This window comes from Micropterus salmoides, unplaced genomic scaffold, assembly GCF_014851395.1.
Source record: "Micropterus salmoides isolate LMB-PRFRI ecotype aquatic unplaced genomic scaffold, ASM1485139v1 Ms_hic_scaffold_1, whole genome shotgun sequence".
NCBI classification, from domain to species: domain Eukaryota; kingdom Metazoa; phylum Chordata; class Actinopteri; order Centrarchiformes; family Centrarchidae; genus Micropterus; species Micropterus salmoides.
The window spans coordinates 6135508-6156492 of NW_024040040.1; the positions used below are offsets into that span (position 1 = coordinate 6135508).

General features: G+C 38.8%; 1 protein-coding gene and 1 long non-coding RNA gene across 3 annotated transcripts in view; both read right to left on the reverse strand.

Annotated features, from left to right (window-relative positions):
* The window catches only part of LOC119915634 (protein Shroom2-like), a 28664-nt gene extending 17316 nt beyond the window's left edge, over positions 1-11348 (reverse strand). Inside the window, 3 exon segments of the mRNA XM_038735256.1 lie at positions 7245-7393; positions 9988-10235; positions 10891-11348. Coding sequence (XP_038591184.1) covers positions 7245-7393; positions 9988-10194 — 356 coding nt within the window. The 5' untranslated portion in view covers positions 10195-10235; positions 10891-11348.
* Positions 11349-18846: 7498 nt separating this feature from the next.
* Positions 18847-20324, reverse strand: LOC119899456. 2 transcript variants are annotated; one of them, XR_005443853.1, is made up of 4 exons: positions 20267-20324; positions 19621-19692; positions 19282-19492; positions 18847-18965 (listed from the first exon to the last, which is right to left on the reverse strand). It is a non-coding gene; the product is annotated as an uncharacterized LOC119899456 (long non-coding RNA). The 2 variants fall into 2 exon arrangements; XR_005443855.1 differs by having other exon boundaries at positions 19272-19492.
* Positions 20325-20985: the final 661 nt, after the last annotated feature.

The following is a 20985-nucleotide window of genomic DNA, read 5'->3' on the forward strand; positions in this document are numbered from 1 at the left end:
GGGAATCAGAAACGAAGGAGAAACTCGTTGTCGCCGTCATTTGAATCATCTGTACCAGAGCTCTACGATTCAACGTCTTTACTTCAAAGACACAGAACAAAAAAAGGCTTGTAGAGATTTGCAGAAATAGTCTGACCACACCTTTACAGTCCTCAGCCATGCTAGCGGCTCTGTGAGGCACAGCGCCTTTGAGCAAAATGCTAACATCTGCACGCTAACATGCTCACAATGATAATGCTAACATGCAGACCATTACATCTAAAATGTTTACCGTATTCACCATCATAGTTTAGCGTGTAAGCAGCCTAACATGTGCCAATTAACACTAAACGCCAAAGTAAAGCTGAGACTACATAAAGTGTATGTTTGACCTGATGATGGCACGATGAGGAAAAGTCAGAGAATCACCAAAGTCAGTGCCTGTGAATACCCGAGATACATCTCACAGCAATCCATCCAATGGTTTTTGTCATCTGGACCAAAGTGGTCGACCGACTAACCGACCAACATTGTGAACCCCAGAGCCACGCTGCTGGCATGGCTAAAAGCAAGATATCCATCGGTAAAATACATGTTCAAATCTATGAAACATTCAACGCACTCTCTTTTTTGGACGTGCATAGGCACCAAATGTACTTGGTTATGATTAGGAAAAGATCATGGTTTGGGTTAGAAAACTTAACTTATTTAGGTTAAGTAACGTTACTTACGGCACTTACGTAGCTACGTAGCGTCCTTGAAAAAACAATAAATGTTGACTTTGTGTTTTACAGTGGAAACAAACACCGGTCTCCCGGGCTAAAGTCTTACTTGGACTTTTCTGTTATTAATATCCTACACCGGCTTTTAGCGTTCCCCAAAGTGCGCTAAACCATGATGCTAAGGGGCTTCTCATATGTTACAAACTGACGCCAATAGGTCTTGTCATTGCGTCCATATGTGACGACTTGGAGTTGAAACATTACAGAGTACTCGCAGTCTGTCAAAGTCCTACAGTAAATAGTACCTACTGCAGATAAACAGTGGTTAAAGGTAAATATTTGTTCATGCTAATGCAGCAACCAGCCTCATTCTCTTGTTTAAAAGATACACATTCACAGAAAATGCGCCATACAAGTTTATTTCTATTGGGAACAGGCTGAAATAATCTTTTGTTATTCCGAATGAATCATTTGTTTTAGGAACTTAAGGTTTTTCGGACAGAAACGATAAGAGGGAGAACTTTTCGTTCGATGAATGATGACTCATTTGCTTTACTTTTTGATAACAATTAACTTTCTTTGGGAATCTTTAATCAATAGTAGTTTACTGAACAACCTGGGCCAATGCCAGTGTTAACTTGCCACTGTATTTTGTCCTCTTTGTCACTCTACTGTCTTCTTACGTTTTATTATGATGTTTGTTGTTTTAAAAAGACTATGTCCAGCAAAATGTTGGTTCCGGTTAAGGGACCATCCTGGTAAACCAAACAGCAAAACAAATGTAGGATTTTAAAGGGTTTAACTTTCTTTTAAAGTGGTAGATTATCAGCTAGACGTAGCCCAATTTCAGCCTAGATCTCTAAATAGCTTACTGGGAAACACGCCGTTACAATGATCTATCAAATGTCTCAGCACTAGGGAAAAAAGTGGCTCTCCTGTTTAATTTTTGACATTTTAAACCTGGTACTGACTGTCAGATTTTATTACTGGGGAAACTCTGATACCAATACTGGTTTTGACCTGATTTCGGTCCGATAGCTGATACTTCTGTTAGACGTACATCCCATCACGACTCTTTACTTCACAACCCCGTTTTTCCTGTTGAAGATCTACTTCTGTGTCCTTGTCAGGAAACAAAGCACAGACAGGAATGTTTGGCCCGGGCCCACGTCTGTTTTGAGAGATACCAGCCAATGTCAGACTGAGGGGGAGGAGGGAGGCAGATACCGAGAGACGACTCCACCATGAAGAAACTCCTCCACTGGGGAGGAGAGGCTGTAACCAATTCCAGTTTTAAATACAAATCATGTGTGTTTGAAGGGAGGGTATGCCACTCACTCATTCTGTACATGGTCTGTGAGGCAAGGTGTTTTTTAAGTCTCATTAAATCCACCAAAATGTTAATGACATTTCAGTTCATCCACTTAGTGAGACCGAGACTGTCCATATTTCACACGCTGACAATCAGAATCACATATTTTGGCTACCTAGCTTATATTTTTGGTTGCTTTAGGGTATTTTCTACTTTCTGATTGTTGCAAATTTTAGATTTGTGTATGATTTTTAGATCAATGTGATAAAGTACCTTGTTATAACACAACTAGCTAGGGTTTTATTTTCGAATCATGGCTGACGACAACTAACCCTATTATGCTCTTAGTATCTTCCATTTGGTTTGACTTAGGACAGTTTATTTTAGGGACAGGTGTTCCTGTGGTCATATATTACAATAATTTATCTGTCAATTGATCAACTAATCGGTTGGTATCTTGCTAATGCCGAACTCTCCACCAGATTCTTTGTGTTTGTGAACAAACTGACGTGCTTATAGAACAAAAGCAACATAAAGTAAGTAAGTAACTGAGATATTCAGATGGGGAAATTCTAGTTAGATGTCTGATTTATTGGTCTGATGAACTGGCAGGTGATGTTTACTTTTCCACAATAATGGTTAACTATCAGGCTCACTATCGTCTATCACTCCATCACTACCTCGTCTTTTCACTCCCAGCTCCTATCAGACAGCTCGCTGGTGACGCATCTTGCTGATTCACCAGCTTGCTGGGCTTGTTGGAGCCCAAACAGCCAGCAGCAGCAACTGAGCTCTAAAACACGACGACACAAAAGAAAGTGCCAACGTCACCACAGCTGGGCTTATCCGTGTGTCACTGCCGCCTGCACCGGCAACAAAAAAAAAAAAAAGGAGGGGGAGAATAAAATGTAATGGGGAGAAAAGTTCAACTTTCACATGATGCAAACCTGAAGATGGAACATCTGGCTCTCACAATATCTAAAAAGATATCAGGCCAACAATGACCTTTTTATTTAACTGCCCATCTGTAAAAACTGGCAATTATTTTCATTTCGATTAATCTGCTCATTATTAAAATGTCGAGAGAGAAGAGCTGATAACACAACCTTAAAAAAAATGTAAGTACCCTCAAAACAATCAAAATAAAATTCCAGAGAAAACACTGACATTTTCTTTTGCATCATGTAGAAGACAATTAGAGATGAACTGATCCTGATCCTTAATGAATTCCTTTAAAAGGATACCAATATTCACACACAATATTAGCCTTTAACAGTCAATATGAGCCAAACCCTGATGGCAACTCACCCAAAATACTTTGTCTGCATAATGTCGGGCCCTGACGTGTTTTTGTAGTAAAGTAGAGCAAACTTTTAGATTCTAAAAAAAAAAAAGGGCACATACATGACTGTAAGTGTGTTTTGATGCAGAATAAAAGTGTCTTAAGATGTTGTTTTATTACCATACATGTAAAATACTTCTCTGCATGTGTCTACTATGTGAATATCTCCTGTACACTGTCGCTGATACATATACTGTTCAGTACAGGGTCCAAAAACGCTTACGTGAGTCAATGAAAATGCTTAATATCTGCGGTTAACGCTCTGTTGCTTTTTGCCTGTGTGTGAGAGGGGCAACAGGTTTAACATAACATTTGCCCTTTAAGCGCCTCTGCTGAAGCACAAGAATCTGTTAGACACATACAAAGATTTAGTTTAACTTGTGTTATCAGTTTACCTGCACTAACGTTGTCACCCATCCTTTCTCCACCTTCAGATAAATCCTCCGGACATTATATCCCTTTGTCCCTTACAGCTGATCCTTTGGGACAATGAGCCACTGCCTCTCAACCTTTACGTGTCATCTACACGAAGGAAACCGGCCGTTATCTCAAACGGATTCACCGCTTCCTGGTCTAATCCCACTTGTCAGGGAACCGAATCAGAGGAGATGAAATAAAATACATAAGAAGAAGTGAAAACAAAGACAAGAGGTGGAGGGAAAGAGGAAGTACCTGGGAGCAAACACCTTCTCTTTATCTTCTAAAATCCAAACATGTGCAGAGAGAGCAAAGAAAAGCAGACAGGAGCGTCCACTCTGTGCTCGCTGGAGTAGCCAAAGCCCCTGGCAACAATGGGCTCTGCTGATAAGGTCTATCCCACTAAGCAGTGTCAACTCACCTAGGCAACGTGGACCGTACCACTCCTCCTGCAAACAGGGGAGGAACGCCTGGACCGAAGCGCCACTGAGGGCGAGTCAGCGCTCTCTCTCTCTGAGCAAGTTTTTAAATAATCTCTCCCAATACGAGCCTGGCGTTTGCTCTCTACGCCCACACAGATCAAGTGTTTCCTCAGCAGAAGCAGGTTGTTGAAACACACCCACAGCCCACCGTTCCCTCCCGGTGACTCGACCCACTCAAAGCTGAGCCCACGCCTGTGGCTTTGTAACTAGTAATTGGATTCAGGCTTTAAGACTCTGTTGCCATTTGCCAGTGAGCGTGTAATTCTGACAGGACAGGACATCAGTAACACATGTAGTGAAAGGGTTTAAAGACGCAACTACAGAGGCCTGAAATAACTCAACAATACACTTCCTTTTTACTGCTCTGCGTTCTAGTTTGGTTTGGGGTGCATGTGTAAACACTATTGATTATTCTGTAATTCTTTAACCTCTTAAAACTCTTCCTTTTCCACTTATTTCAACTTAGTCATGCCTGCAGCTCATCCAAGTCTACACTCAAATTAGCTGGAAAACTACTATTAGCTAGCTCCAGAGCAGGGTAGTAACAGCAGATACTCTTTCACATAATTGTAATCAGAGTATAAATATTATGTAGAACTGCTGTTAATTTAGTGACAATTTTCCCACGGATGTAATAAAAACAGATAACACCATCAGCAGCAAATGTTAAATGATCTTGCTGCGTAAAATAATGCGAATGATTGAATACTTTATAAACCTCACAAAAAACAACAACTTGTACTACTGTAATATGACGATAAACGTTCCTTGTACTTTAGCTTTTAATGCTGCCTTGATAAGTGAAATACACCGTTTATGCACATTTACTCCATCATAAATGTAGGAATTCACTTTTAGCCTAATCCTAATGCACGTATTAACCCTCCAACAAGGAATTAAGTCGTTTACAGGGAGTAACAACCAAAATGCACCCACTCAGTAGGGAATTCATTACATTTTAGAGAATATTTGGTCCTTAGATGGACAAGAACATATACAAAATGAACTTGAGCCTCCACAGGGTGGAGCTAAATCCACCAGGGGATCTTTATCTTCCTCTGGACTCTGCCAAACGGGTGCAAAATGTTTTAAACAGAAGATGTTCTCAGAGTTGGTGGGACCCTGATCAGGTAAATAGTCTAGTAATAGTTTGTGGCTGCATCTTTAAATGCACTGTATTATTTTTTCAAACCGGTTCAGTGGGTTGCCAAGACAAACTAAAATTAGAAGCCATAACAGATTAGTTATTTATGGATGCATGACAAAGAAACTCCCATAATCTCATTGCCAGACAAGCAATCAAGCACACAGTGCAGAGAATCTCCTGCTCAGGAGCCAAACAGAGCAACGGGATGCATCTGATTTTAAGCTGAATGTCATGAAGACAACAAGCAGCAGGTGTGGAGCCGCACCTGGTTTTACTTCCAGTTGTCGATGGTTTCAAAAATGACCATGTACCAAGATAAAATAAAAAGGAAACCCACTTTCACACTCTAGGTATAAAAAAATGTTAAAAATGTGGGCAGTACCAAAGGTATCTGGTCTTCTGTGGAGAGTCTGGAGCAGCACATCCACAAAATATTAACATCCTTTGCCATAAACATTCACAAACGCATAAACCTCGATTTAATCGTAACTGAATAAAAAGGTGCTCCACACCTGCTTGTTGACATAATGTTGCTCAATGCAACATGCTGGAGTTGTTTTCTGGGTTTTGTAACTATTTAGAAGTTCTCATTGTGGCTGAGGTTATTTATGTGATTAATAGTCTATAAAATGTCAGAAATTAGTGTAAAATGCCAAGCTCCAAGGTAATGTCTTTGTTCTGTCTGACAAGTAATATCCAAAGACATTTAGTTTACAATTATTAAAAAAAAAGAGAAAACCAGCAAATATTCACATTGGATTTCTTTAAATAAATAACTAACGATTTCCACTAAGACTGATGGCCTATTAAATTAAAACAGGAGAAAATAATCATGTTTAAGGTTTATAGAGAATACTCCCTCCATACGGCTAACCCCCCCTGTTTGTGAACATTTTGATCTGCACGTCCTGACCTGAGGGGTTGAACTGGGCTAAAGGTCGACCCTTCCTGTCTCCCAGGGCCACAAGTGTTGAGGTTTGGTGGGTCGGTGTCGTACCAGCTGACAGAGGGGACTCCTCTCTGTCTCATTTAGGAGTCATTATCTGCGCTTTGAAATAACAGCCTCGGCTGGAGCTCGGGCCGCCTCCACAATACCCGCTTTTGTTTTACCCCCCCGGGTCAAACGAGCAGCGAGAGGCCCACGTGTTGTTGTGTCAGGAAACTGTGGCTTTGACCTCTGACCTCCTAATGACCGAGTGCTTGTTCATCCAGAACAGACAAGGCCTTTGCACACCAAGTTGGTATTTTTCATGTGCATTATTTTAATCCATCATCCGATAAAAATCATTACATTCCCATGCATTTTATTATTATTTCTATTCGTTGGTGAAATTCAAAAAACAAGACAAAAATGGAGTCGCCAAGCAGTGAAGATAATTTTGTGGACACCTCGTGTGTCTGCAGCTCCTGCAAGCTCCTTTCATCCTCCTCCTCCTCCTCCTCACCATCATTTACCTGAATATTACCTGTGAGTTTTGAAATTATACTGTACTACTGACAGTTTGGAGGGGGAAAAAAAGCAGAAAATCGAACCTTTTTCCGAAAACTTCAACGATGGATTTGAAAGTTTCGGAGTGATTGACAACGCATTTCTCTTTTAACGTGTGAAGGTGAAGACTTTGTGTGCAAAGTCCTTCACTTTTACTGATGCAAAATAAACTATACATCATGTCTAATCAGATTTATAACCGTGTTTACTTGTTTTTTAGTCAGACAGTTCCTGATTTAAATCATCATTCTTCCAATTTTAGATTTAAATTCTTGTACACCGCTAGTGTTAAGACACCATTTCACATTTTAGAACATCTTCTTCGTATCAGTACCCAAACTGCTGTTACGGTACCTTCGGACCACCAGGGTCAAGGTCTTATGAGAGCTCTTCACCAGGCAGATGGCCTCCTGACGAGAGCCGCTGAGGGGAACGGCGTTCACTCTCACCATTTCATCACCGGCCTGGAGGCAGACTGCAGCCGCCACGCTGCCCTCCTCCACCTGAACACACACACACACACACACACACACACACACACACCCTTTCAGCTGTGTGATGTAATGACTCCTGCCAATAGGTCTTTGGTTTTGTTTTATTTATTTGTGTTTACATATTGACAGGTCAGGATTACAGCATGTCTTGGGAAGTGGATTTCAAGCACAATGAAGTACTGAGATTTGAGATGTGACTTCATAAAACGTACAGAGAGACGTCGCAAAAGCACCTTTAGGATGCTAAATGTGTACATGCTTGTGGTAACCAAGTTACCACTAGCATTTAGCATGTTTGTATGCTAACACACATGCCAACTGTAGGCCTAAGGCTAACGTTAGCATTCAGCTAAATTCAGGTAAGTCAAGACAACATCCACAGCTGGGTCTGACGTGTCCTAAATTGGCCACCGTATGCAAGATAACGTTTCTGATTCAGGTAACAACATGTTTTGCAAAATTTGCATTTGTTGCCTCACTAGTAAGTTTTTTAAACTAAGTTAGTTTGCTAGTTGCTATGGACTCTCAGTCTTGTTATTATTTCAAGTCTCTTTTGGCCACTAACAGCCAGAGATATATCATGTTGTGTCAGGTGATGGAATTAAAACCAGCCAAGAAAAATGTTCCCAGGAAGGGGATAGGTGCAACAGCATTTCTATTTGTCAGCCATCTTCTAACGTGGATGTTTCACTCAGGATACTGTTTCATCCTCATCATCCAGGAGCACCTGTGGGCGCCGGCAATCTGAGTGCTCTGATTAAAAATTAAATGCTGCACCGCCTGTAACCCGAGGTGGCTGCTGGTGCACCGCTCCGTGGAAGCTGCAGTTCGCACCAGCACTAAGAGCAGATCGAAAAGGTTCCTGGTAGCTGCTGGTTGTCGCATAACCTCCTGAATATAATATCCCCGGGAGCTCAGTAGGTGCAGAAAAGCACCCACACTGCCGGGGTTATGGGTCACGCTCCCGAGATAAAGTACTTCTTTTTATATCAGGGTTTATCTTGCAAACATTTACACCTGGATTAAAATAAAGCTTTGAGTCGAATATAAACGTGATGAATGTAAAAGAGTTTCCCAATTAGTTTTTTTTTTATTGGCAATCACAGGAACTACAGTAATGTTAAGTAGGCTGGCAAGGATATTTTATTCACCTTAAACATCGAATGAATTGATGCCTGTCTCTTCAAAACAGATGATGCTGAGTCATTAATAAATTAGTCATGACAAGTCCGCTTTGTTAGCTATATTTATTACGTTACCTAGCTTGTTTAGCAGCTTGTTGGATAGTAAGTCACCGACTACAGCGAACACGGCGGTAAGTGTGAACTGATATTAGGCTAATATTCTTGTGTTGCGTTTTGCTCAACATGATATTAAGTGGCAGATCAGTGGACTTGCTGCAGCTGAATTTCTAAGTAAGAGACGTCCTCTGTCCCAGATGAAACCTAAAATACTGTGTGGAGGACGTGAGATAATTTAATAGTTACAGTATGACCACGTGGTGAATCTATGAACCTAACTCATATTTAAACAACTTTGCACAACTTTGTGTTGTTGGCCAATAAAATGAAAAGAAAAAACAGACATAAGATCATTATTCAGTGATATGCTACTCTTATAATAGCAGTAAGGCTTTCCTCCGTGCACACATATTCTATACAAGTACAATGGCTGTTTTATGTGTGTCCCCTCCAAGGGCGTCACTTAGTGTGAAAAGTGAGGGGGGAGCATAAGGACTCAGATTAGAGGTGTGACGAACATTTTGAGCCTTAAACCCTTAATTTCCTGTATTGTGGAGAAATTTTCTGCACCAATTAATGGTGGTAATGTCTTTATTTATATAAAAGGAAACAGAAAACTATTCAAAATCTAAAAATATGCTTATTTTAAGCTTGTTTTTTTTTTTTTTAGCTCAAGTTACTTTTTTTCAGCACATTTTTATGTTGCCCCTAGCTGTTGTGTACGCCCATGCTTATATCCTGTTGCTGCTGCAGCTGACTGACCTGACTGGAGCGCGTGATTAGAGTTCAACATTTTACCCTGAAGTGTAACATCTCACACATCCGTGCTGTCCAGTTTAAAAGAAGACTTGGAGGGACGACATATTTTGGCACTGCTTTCCGGGTGATGCAAGTAAAGATCAATGCTGAACCTTAAATTCTGCACCACAAGTCGAACTGAAACTTGCAGCACAGCGTTTGCATTATTGGTAAATTAAATACTGTTTGTTTATTAATAAAGACTAGCCTCTGTGCTGCAGCAGTCGTTTACATGTTTGATTTTTGTAGTTTTCTGCCGCCTCAGTGTCAATGTAAAACTGCTTCTTTGGGACTTCTAGAGCTGAAACAATGAATTTATTAAGAAGTTGATCAGAAGAATATTAATAACTTGATACATTTTTGGATTGCTTTTCTTTGGCATATAGTAAAATGAACATCTTTGTGTTTTGTTTGGATAAAAAAAAAAAAAATTTTATGGCGTCACTGGAAAATTATATAATGTATTTTAAAATATTAAACATTTAATAGACAAACACATTAAATAACAAAACAACCCAACCTTGACATTTCTGGCCTGATTGTGTGGAAAAACGATTTAGTTACCTTTGAGATGACCAGAGGCTCTCGGTGCTCGGTGCCTCCCCTCAGGGTGAAGCCCCAGGGTGCTTTGCCTCGGAGCAGCACCTCCACCAGCTCTTCACCCTCCTCTTTCCTCTGCTGCCCCTTGCCTCTCCACATGTGTACCTCCCTCCACCACTTCATCCTTCCCGCTGAGACTCTCAGGTCGTCTCTGTAGTCCAAGGTGTCCATGATGCCTCGGGCTGACTGGGATCCATCAGCCTCAGTTCACTCTGAGAGATTAGATTTTGATACAGCAGGAGTTTGACTGCCATAAATGTCTCCTTAAATTTCACAGACACTTTTTGCCCTTAATTAATCAGCCACTATTCTGATATATGAATTAAATTAATTGATTAATTATATATGGAGACATCAAACTACCATATATCTTAAGATTTTTGGACTGATGGTTGGGCAAAACAAGCAATTTAAATATGTCAACTTTTACTATTTTCTGACAATTTTTTAATCAAATGATTATTTATAGAGAAAACTATTGGAAGAGATTATATATAATATATATATATATATATATATAGAGCTTCAGTGTTAATCATTCATAACTTTTTTCCCCATTTAGATTAAAGCTGGAAGGAACTAAAAATATTTTTAAAGTGTAAAATATTATAACGAATTATGTTATTTGTTTTAGTTTTCTAATTTTGATTATTCATTTGGCTTTTATTGATTGATTGATAAAATAAAATTTGCAATTGCGTGAAGAATTGGGCAACTTATTGTATTTGGCTATGGGTTTTTTTTAATTACATTACCAAACATACAAATGAAACTTCAAAAAAACAAAACAAACAAACAAAAAAACAAACAAACAAACACACGAAGCTTTCACAAAGTAAGCAACATGAGAAGTAAAAACACAACTACCTTAAGAAACTGCATTATCTGACACCTTTGTATTGATTCTCAGGACCTTCAGCTTACTTGAAAACGCTGATCTCTGCAGAAAGCTGTGAGCAAACCTTTCACACACGGACCAGCAAGAAAGAAGAGCAGCAAAAGACGTCGTTTCTCCAACAGGTGAAGCTCCCGCAGGTGATGCCTCGCGCTCTGCCTCACTAATTGGTTAGTTTGAACCGTTTCTCGTCCTGTAAAGTCTCTCTCCAGCCCTTCCAGAGCAGCTTGTGTCAGCTCGCTGCCATGACCATCTGTTCTCCACCGTCCCAACACTTCAGAGACTCCCTCAGTCTCCTTCAGCTGCATTACATTATCGATGATGTCACCACGCCCCCTAGCGGCGACGTGCAGCGTCATCAGACTTTCAGGTGCATCACGTAAACTTCTCAGTCCTTGTTTCACCCCTCATGTTTCAAGGTGTTCAAGTTCTGGCAAGTAAAGTAAGCAGAGAGATCTTTCATTTATTGTGTCGTTTCTGTCATTGTTTTTCTTTCATTCTTTTTTTCATTTTTATTCAAATTTAAATTCAAATTAGCTTTATTGGCATGAATGTGTAGCTACATATTTTGCCAAAGCCACATCTAAATTGCATCAGGACAATTAATTTCATGCATTTCATTAAATTCAGTATTACTTTTTTCTTTCCCTCCTCAATTTCTTTCTTTTCTTTTTGTTTCTTTCATTCATTCTTTCTTTATTTCTTTTGCCTTTTTTTCTTCTTCTTCTTTCTTTTTTTCTTTCTGTTTAATTTCTTTCTTTCTTTTGCCTTTCTTTCTTTCTTCTTCTTTCTTTCTTTCTTTCTTTCTTTCTGTCTTTCTGTTTAATTTCTTTCTTTCTTTCTGTTTAATTTCTTTCTTTCTTTTGCCTTTCTTTCTTCTTCTTCTTTCTTTCTGTTTAATTTCTTTCTTTCTTTCTTTCTTTCTTTCTTTCTTTCTGTTTAATTTCTTTCTTTCTTTCTTTCTTTCTTTCTTTCTTTCTTTCTTTCGTTTTACAGCGTACCTTTGCTGGACTTCATTCAGGTGCTCTTTCTGTTTTTTTTTCCCACAAACTACTAGGCCTACCTCTCTCACTGTGTGGGCTACACCACTGAAGGAACAGTATGATATGATATGAATACATTCTACCCTGAACTCTGATATTTCTCTGATGAAACACCCTAATTTCAACTATTATAATTTAATGTGTTAAGAATGTAACATGGGTGAAGATAATTAAGTGTTTCCATTAATCTAATAATAATCCATTTTTTAATTTCTCAGTTTAAGGGTTCCTCATACCTTTAATATAATTATAATCATGTATATATTGTCACATCAACAAATTCAGGGTCTTCAAACGGATCACAGACAAATTTAATGGTTTTTTTTCCTAATCAACACTTACTAAACCTGTAACCCAAGAAAGAAAGAAAAAAAGCATAATTCTACTAATTAATCTGCTAGTTTTGATTATTTATTCAATAATTTCAGCATCGGGACATCAGAATTTGGCATTTGGTCATAAGCTAATGTATTGGTAATGCACGTATAAAGTAAAAAGTTGACCTGATGAGGGCGCTAGCGGAAAATTAAGAGGATAACCAAAAGTTATTACAAGTCATTTTGAGGTAAATTGCCATCCACAGAACTACTGGGCGCTGGAAGAGATTTCTTGTTTCTCAAGTTGAAATATGTCTTTGTGGTGCTCGGATAATTTTTTTCTGAGCAGCTCATCATCTATATAATATTTACTTAACCTTTCTTATCAGGTATGCCATTGTCCCTCATAGCCAAGAAGAAACCAAATCAGATATATTGTGGAGCAGGAGGTCAGGACCCCCACAAAGGGTTGCATTAGTGCATTTATTGGACACTATTTTAAGTGGTGGATTAATCCACGTTTGGTGCTCTAGTGAGTATTTAGGGAAGCAGGATGGTGGATGTGGGACATGTGAGCCAGTGCATCAGTGTGGCTCATTGTTTTGTGCTCAGCTTTTTGAACAGCAATGGAGCTCTATGTCACAGGGGAAGAAAAATGTCTTTTAACTTTTAACAGTTTCATCTTGCTGCCACTTGGTGTCATCAGTGATTTTCTTTCATCCAAATCCGGTTTCTTCAAGTTCAAGACATGTAGGAGTTTTTCTACCACAAATTTAAAATTAACCGACACTCACAATGGTTTTTTTTTGCCATATTTTAATGTTTTTTTGTGACGTAAAAAGTCACACAAATACGTGTTTTTGTCTGTTTTTGTTGGGAATTCATAGCAGTTTTGTTCATGTAAATTCCACTAAAATGCAAGCAGAGTATTTGAAACAGGTCTCATGTTGTTGATTAAAGCACAGATGGAGCATAAAGTATCTCAGGGAGAAAATTACAAGTCAGTCACCTGTTCAACAGGGCGGCTTTGTCATCCGACATGTTTCCTGAGCAGGTTCCTAACATAACCAGAGGTTAGTCCCAGGTAAATCAATGTTTACCTACTCTGGCTTTCATATCTCTTTTGGCAGCAGAGAAGGAGACGACTACCAGTTCAGATCGACTTCAATCACACACACAGAAATGAATTTACTCGGGAAACATTCACTAAAAAATAATACATAAAATACTTTCAACTGTAGGGTCTTTAGGTGGTGTGCATGTTTCAGGACTCATGTTCCACTATGCTTTTCGTCCTTTTGAACCACAAAGTAAGTTATTATTGAGCAAATATTTGCAAAACGACTGTTTTCATTATTTCTTTTAGCTGAGGTTGTATGATGGATTATTTATTGCAGGTTGAGAAGCTGAAAGTCATTATGTGATTCCTCCAGACAACTGAATTTGCTTTTAATCTTAATTTTGAAAAGTCAGTAAGTCTCTGATATTTCAGTATAGTGAAGCTTTGACTAAACTTTACCTGTTTGTAACCCATTATTTTTTTAATTATTATTATTGGTTATGACAAAATACCAAATAACAAAGCCAAATCCACTGCCACTGTAGACTGTAGTCTCACCACTAGGATTTCTTGTAAGCTATTTTACCCATGCAACATTTTTTCAATCAACACTCAGTAGTATAAATTTTTCATGATTACATGCATTATGTGCAAATGGACATTTAGTTCAGCCTAACTTCTAAAAACATGTTCCTGAAAATATTGTTAACACCCATTTAATGCAAATAATGAGTTCCTTACATAAACTTAAAACTTAAATTCTTACCTCTTTTAAAAAAAGTCAGGAAAATAAAAAACTATTAAAACCAGTCCACATTAATCTCACAATAACCCTTATTTCTCAGTCTGGGATTATTATTAGGTCTCATAGTCCAGTTTACACAGAAAGTTCACATGGCTCTGAAAAGAGATAAATGAAACCCTAATAATGCTCAAAGACATTACAAAGTTGCATTATGGGAAATGTAGGATCCGGTGTATTTGGACCTTGACTCAGTCAGGATATCTCTGCCTCACTGCTTAGAATTTCCTTTTCTCCCAGCTTTATGGAAATGCAGGACTGAATCACTGAGGTGCTGTTGAAAGTTTTACTGAAAAAAAGAAACTGTGTGCATTTAATTTTACAATTGATCATTTAAGTACAAGAAGATCAGTCATTGAGAAACAGACAGAATCACAGTCTGTCTGAAAACAGCAGTCAGACGTCAAAACGCAAATTGGAACCAGTTTTACTTGCTTGTAATTATTGATATTATTAACAGACAGACAGACAGACAGACAGTTGACTCACTCACCTTTAAGAACTGTCACCTTAATTGTCAGTGCAGCTTCACCCAGAGCGGTTGGCTGCAACTCTGGGTGGCAATGTTTTCATCAAAGGGCATTAAGTTTGGCCTGACAGGACATCTAGCCTACTTACAACATCCCAGATCAAGCACTCAGCGGATGGTCCGTGTTCGGCACTGTCAGCGCAAGACTCAAGATAGAAGAGGTGGACTGTTTTAGACCAGTGATGCTTCGTGCTCAAACACAGTTAAGATGGACCATGTTATCATCTTGTTGCTGCTGTTTAATTTTCAGCCAGTGGCAAATTAAACAAATTCACTGCACAGTGCTCAGGGTGTGTATATGCATGTATAGGCCGATATAGCCTTTGTATTCAAAAATAACTGTATACAGCCTATTGTTTTATTTAATTTGATTAATTTATATTTAATACACATTTAATTATCTGTTAAGTTCTCTCTGTGTGTGTGTAGCATTTCGTTATACAACCTTGTGTGTTATAATGACAAATAAACAACGTTGTACCTTGAAATACCAACACTTTGTCACACTTTCTCAAAGTATCAGCATTTGGGAAGAACGGGCTCCTACTCTGGTACGGCACTCACAGCACATACTCAAATATAGTGACGGTGCTTCAAACAAAGGCGCTGTTTTATGTACCTTAAACGTCCCTAATACTCCATTATTAATCATTTAACAGTTTTTTCATGGGTTGATATGGACGTTTTAGTAATTAAGAGAGATTTTCTGTGATTTGTGCTTTGTTTACAGGGTTATAATGTGAAAACAAACAAACAAACAACAATTATTAAAAGTCTGTTTAATGACCTCTTTAAAGTAAATCAGATTTAAGGTAATAGTGTCACATGTTTCAATGTTAGAGTGCATTGACAGGTTTCATAGGACGTCTGGTGGTCTGGTGTGTTTGCAGCCTGGAAGACAAAATGAGACGAAACACGGAAAATTAAGTTTCTCCCTCCTCTGCTTCATCAGGACTTTTTCCAGCTGAGGCCACTTCAAACCAGTGAGCACAGAGAAATAAAAAAACACAAAAACTAAAGTTTCAGATGGGAAGTAACTAATACTGTGTTCATGTAGGACCCCATCGCTCAGAGTAAGAAGCTGATCTTTAATAAGCTCGTTATCCCACCTCTATTCACCTTTCTAATTATCTGCGTGTTCTTTTCCTTGTTCTGGTCCGTGACCATGACCATGACCATGACCATGACCATGCCCATGGCCATGCTTCTTGTGCCCGTGTTCGTGGTCTCCTCCTTTGTGATCGCCTCCTTATCATGCTTGCCTCCATGGCCCTTGCCCTTGTGGCAGCCGCCATGAGACTTCTTATCCCCTGACTGAGGGTTCTGGTCGCAGCCAGCGGCGTCTGTTGAAGCACCAATCAGAAGAACATTGTATAGAAATATTTGTTTTAAGAATAAAGCTAACAAGACTATATCCAGGCTGGAGATGAAATATGTTCAATCCCACTTGAAAATGCGAGACAAGACGATATTAACTGTGCATCTTACCTGAACAGGGACTGGACATTTTCTGTCGACGGCGTTAGACTTTGTGGCAGATGACTCCTTATTGACACAGTACTAAATAAACAAAAACAGGGAGGTGAACTTTCAGATAAACCAGTTTGAGTAGATGGAAAAATACAGGCATTTCACTCTATTTTTTTGTGAACAAACATGTCCTTGTTCAGTTTGATCAAGAGTTATTTTTGGGAGATACTCCTGTGTCTTAGTAACAGAGATGTTGTTGTTTATTTACCCCGTGCTTGAAATCATAAAGGCTGAGCACTGTTGTTGTTGGAGGGCCAGCATGATTAGCATCAGCAACTGTTGTTAACAGAGCAAAATATTTGTTCCCATGCATCTTATCTCATGAATCTAAGACGATTGTCTCTTTAAATCATAAAAACAGAGCAGAGTTTTGTCCCATGACAACTTATCTTGTGATTCTGAGATAATTATGTCTTAAAGGGACAGTAGGTGATTGTGATCCACTACACTTTTTGTTAAATTCAGCTCTGCGTTCTGAGAGTTCTGTGCGTGTCAATGCTGGAGAAACGTCGGAGATTTGAAATTAAAGGGGGAGGATCTTCCTAGGAAGCACTGAAGGGATGGGTGCATTTGTTTAGTAGTTTAGTTCAAATATAAACAATCCTTCTGCATCACTTCCTCTACATTTAAATTCCAAAAAACAGAGCAAAATCATCACAACACGTCTCATTATTAATTGTTTATTCAGAAAAACAGAGCAGAAACTTGTGATTCTGAGATAATTATGTCCTAAATTCCAAAAAAAACAGATCAAACTTTTATCCCCCCATGCAACTTTTCTTGTAATTCTAAGAAAAGTGTCTTGTTTTTTCAGAAAAACAGAGCAGACATTTTATTTTGTGAATGAATTAAGCTTCCGTAGGTTTGCTTATTTTCTCTGTGTGCTGTGTACGTTTCCTCTGAATGAACAGCAACAACTTTGTTCCAGATTCTGACTTTAAATTCGACATGCTGAGCATTTGGATTTGTCTTTGGCTCATCACTACTAAGCAGCACTACTAACATTATACTAAAATTAAGTGGAATATATGCACATTTTTTCAGGTTGTCAACAAAAGACAAAACTCACTACTTTGAAACAAGCTGATCAATTTAACCTTGTCAAACTCTGCAAAGTACTTTCAAAACCTTTAACATTGTTTTACTGGTTTTATCTGAAAGCCTCATTTCCCCGTGCAACACCTGCATTTCTGAAGCTGTGTACTTACATGAGCTTGGAGAGCAGTCAACAACTGTGAGCGGAGGGAAGATGCACTATAATTATTACACTCTCTCTCTGCACAGCTGCATTCTTGTCCCGTCACGTCAGCGTGCGGGGTGGAGTGAGAGGTGCTGTGTGGAACATCAAACCCCGCCCTGTCAGGTGTTGGATGTTTGTTGATTTGCTCCTTAGCCAAACTAAATCTTGCCACTTATTATGACCTGATGTTTATTTATAGGAAATATTGTATTTATATAGTACACTCCTTTGTTGAAATAAAGAAATTTGCATATTTTAGACCATTAAGTAAAAAAACACTACTACTTTGTTACTAATTATACACATTATATTTTTAAGATTGTTTTCATGAAAGGCTGGCTTTTTTTTATGTTTTCTTATTGTCGAAACTCCCCAAGCCCAAGATGTAACAAAGCCAAATCCAGTGCAACATAAAACCCAACTAAATATATAATATATGTATTTTATACACACATACATACCAGTTTTTATTTTATCAGCCCAACCTCTAAAAACATGTTCCATAACATCTGTTTAATGCCATTAATGAGTCCCAACAGTTAGTTAAAGGGTTTCTTAATGTTTAATGAGAAAAAAAATGTGTTTTAGTATTTTCTGAGACCACCTGAAACAAAACCTTTTATTTCCTACTGCTTTATAAAAAATTAGGAAAATACCCCATATTTCTCAGCAGGTCTTAAAGTCCAATTGTACACATAAAGTTCACAGCTGTAAAGTCCTTTGTGGCTCTGAAGAGAGCTTTCCAAAATAAAATACAACCCTAATTATGATGTCAGATATTGTGATGTTGCTTTATGACATATATAATTTTAGTACAAGGTGATCAGTCATGGAGTTTGAAGAAAGGTCCACAGTCTGAAAACAGCAGTCAGGCGCCAAATGTTGATTTAAACCAGTTTTGCTTGCTTTTAATTATTTCTAGGGTTTGCAGTGTCTGCCTGCAGGGACTCACCCAGCCCCACCTGCCACACCTCCAGCAGCTCCATCCAGAGGTGGTGACTGGAGCACCAGACTGCGTTAAGACTTTTGAAATTTTCTTTAGGCTGCAAAACTTAGAGGCTCCCGATAAACTGAAAAATCAAATAAATGGTGCTTAGGTTTGGTCTGACAGGACTGTCTGCCTGGAAGGCTCTGCGCAGGGCGAAAAGAACTCCGCTGGTACTTTACTGACCCCTGTAGCTTCGCAGCCCATATTTTAAAGAAACTAATTTATGTACCTTAAATGTCCTTTAAATTTATCCCAGGGTTTGATTTTTTATGGGTTGACATGGGTTGATGCTTTAGTGATGAAGACATGTTTGATGTGATTTGTGCTTTGTTGTAATGTGAAAATGAACAACAATAAATATTTTAGAAGTCGGTGTAATGACCCCTTACCTTCATTTACTCTTTTATTTGAAAAGTAAATCAGATTTAACGGAACAGTAGCTTTATTTAAAGTATTGCATGTTTTAATGCAGTTTCTTTCAGAGGGAGAGTAAAATTACAGGTTTCACAAAATGTCTGGTGGTCAGTGTGTCCGCTACCTGGAAGACAAAATGAGACAAAACACAGAAAATTAAGATATCTCCCTGTAATTAAGTTTAATTCATTCAGATCATTCAGTATTTCTCTGCTGCTCATGTAGTAGAAGTCTATGACAACACATTTTCTGCTACTGAGCCCTGCCCACTTCAAACCAGCGAGAAGAGCACGGAGAAAAACACAAAAACTGAAGTTTCTGAAACCAAAAGTTTTCCACTGTGGCAGAAAATCTTCCTCTTCATTGCTGGGATGAAGAAGCTGATTGAGAGAAAAGGATTTCAGGGCCTTTAATAAACTTTGTGTCTCACCTGTATTCACCTTTTTTAACTATGTCCATGTCCTTGTCCTTTTCCTTTCCCTTTTTCTTTTCCTTGCCCAGGACCATGAGCATGTGCGTGCTCAGGAGGACCATGTGCATGTCCAGGTCCATGCCCGTGGCCATGTTCGCCTCCAGAGCCCTTGCCCTTGTGGCCATCCTTGTGAGGCTGCTTATCGCCTGGTGGAATGTTCTGGCCACCGCCTGGGGCATCTGTTGGAGCACCAACCAGAAGAATAAGAGATTTGTTTCAAGAATAAAGCTACAGGAAGACAGAGCAAACTTGTTCAGGACAAACTTTTACTGAAACAGAAAATAAAGAGATTAACTGTGTATCTTACCTGGAGAGGTGCTGGACATTTTCTGTAGACGGCGTTGGTCTTTGTAACAGATGACTCCTTAATAACTCAGTACTAAAGAAAAGGAAACAGGGAGGGGCCCTTTTCAGTTATAGCAGTTTGAAACTCTCCATTTAAAGCAGTTTTTCCCCCCCCATGCAGTTTTTCTTTTGCATTTTAAAGCCGGAGAAACCTCTGAGTCTTTCTGCATCCTTTCTCTCCATTTAAATTTTAATAAACAGCAAATTCTGTGTTCCCAGAGAAACATATCTTGTTATTAAGATAATTATCTATTTAGAAAAACAGAGCAGAATCTCCTGATTCTGAAATAATTATGTCTTTGATTCCAAAAGACAGAGCAAAATCTTTTTCCCTATGCAACTTTGTTTTATCAAACTTCCGTAGGTTTGCTTCTCTTCTCGGCGTGCTGTGTACGTTTCCTTGACTTTGAATTCGACACGTTGAGCATTTGGATTTCTATTGTGTTTAGCTGATCACTTCTGAGCAGCTGTTCAACGTTACACTAACATTTTTATTTAATTTAAAGTCAAACTCTGCAAAGAACCTTTAGACAAGTTTCAACTAAAAGCCTCATTCCCCCGTGCAACACCTGCATTTCTAACAACAGACGATGAACCTGCGTACTTACATGAGCTGGAGAGCAGTCAACAATGTGAGCGGAGGGAAGATGCACTTCAATAAATACACTCTCTCTGCACAGCTGCATTCTGTCCCGTCACGCCAGTGGGTGGAGGGAGAGGTGCTGTCGAGTGAAATAAAACCCCACCCCGTTGTCAGGTGTTGGATGTTTGTTGATTTGAATCCCAGCCAAACTAAACCTGTTATCACCTGTTCTTTATTGCAGGAGATGAACAGGACATGTAATTATGGTATCTCTGGTTGCAATAAAGAAATGCATTCACACAATTAACCCTTGTGTGGCTCATGTTTTTGAGGTGGAACCACCGTGTTATTGTACACCAAATATTTACTTTATCCCAATTAAAAGCAATAAAAAGAGCATTTTGGTTAAAATGTACCATTTACCCCTGTTAGATCATATTTATAAATAATAATGCCATCCGTTTTTTGTGATAAAATGTAAAATCAAAACCAATGTTGGTGGATATGTTTATTTTGAACCAATTTAAACGAAACAACGTTAGGAAATTGAAAACATTTATGCGAGTCCATCCATCCATGCCAGCCTCTTCAACACGTGAGGGGCAGAGTTTTCCTTGGATGTGTGTTGCATCTGTATTTCTTGCACTCGTGCATGTATACTGTGTCTTTATTTCCATCCTGGGTGCACACACCTCACAGCTCTTCTGTTTGTTGCTGCAACAGAGAATAATGAAAATACTTCAT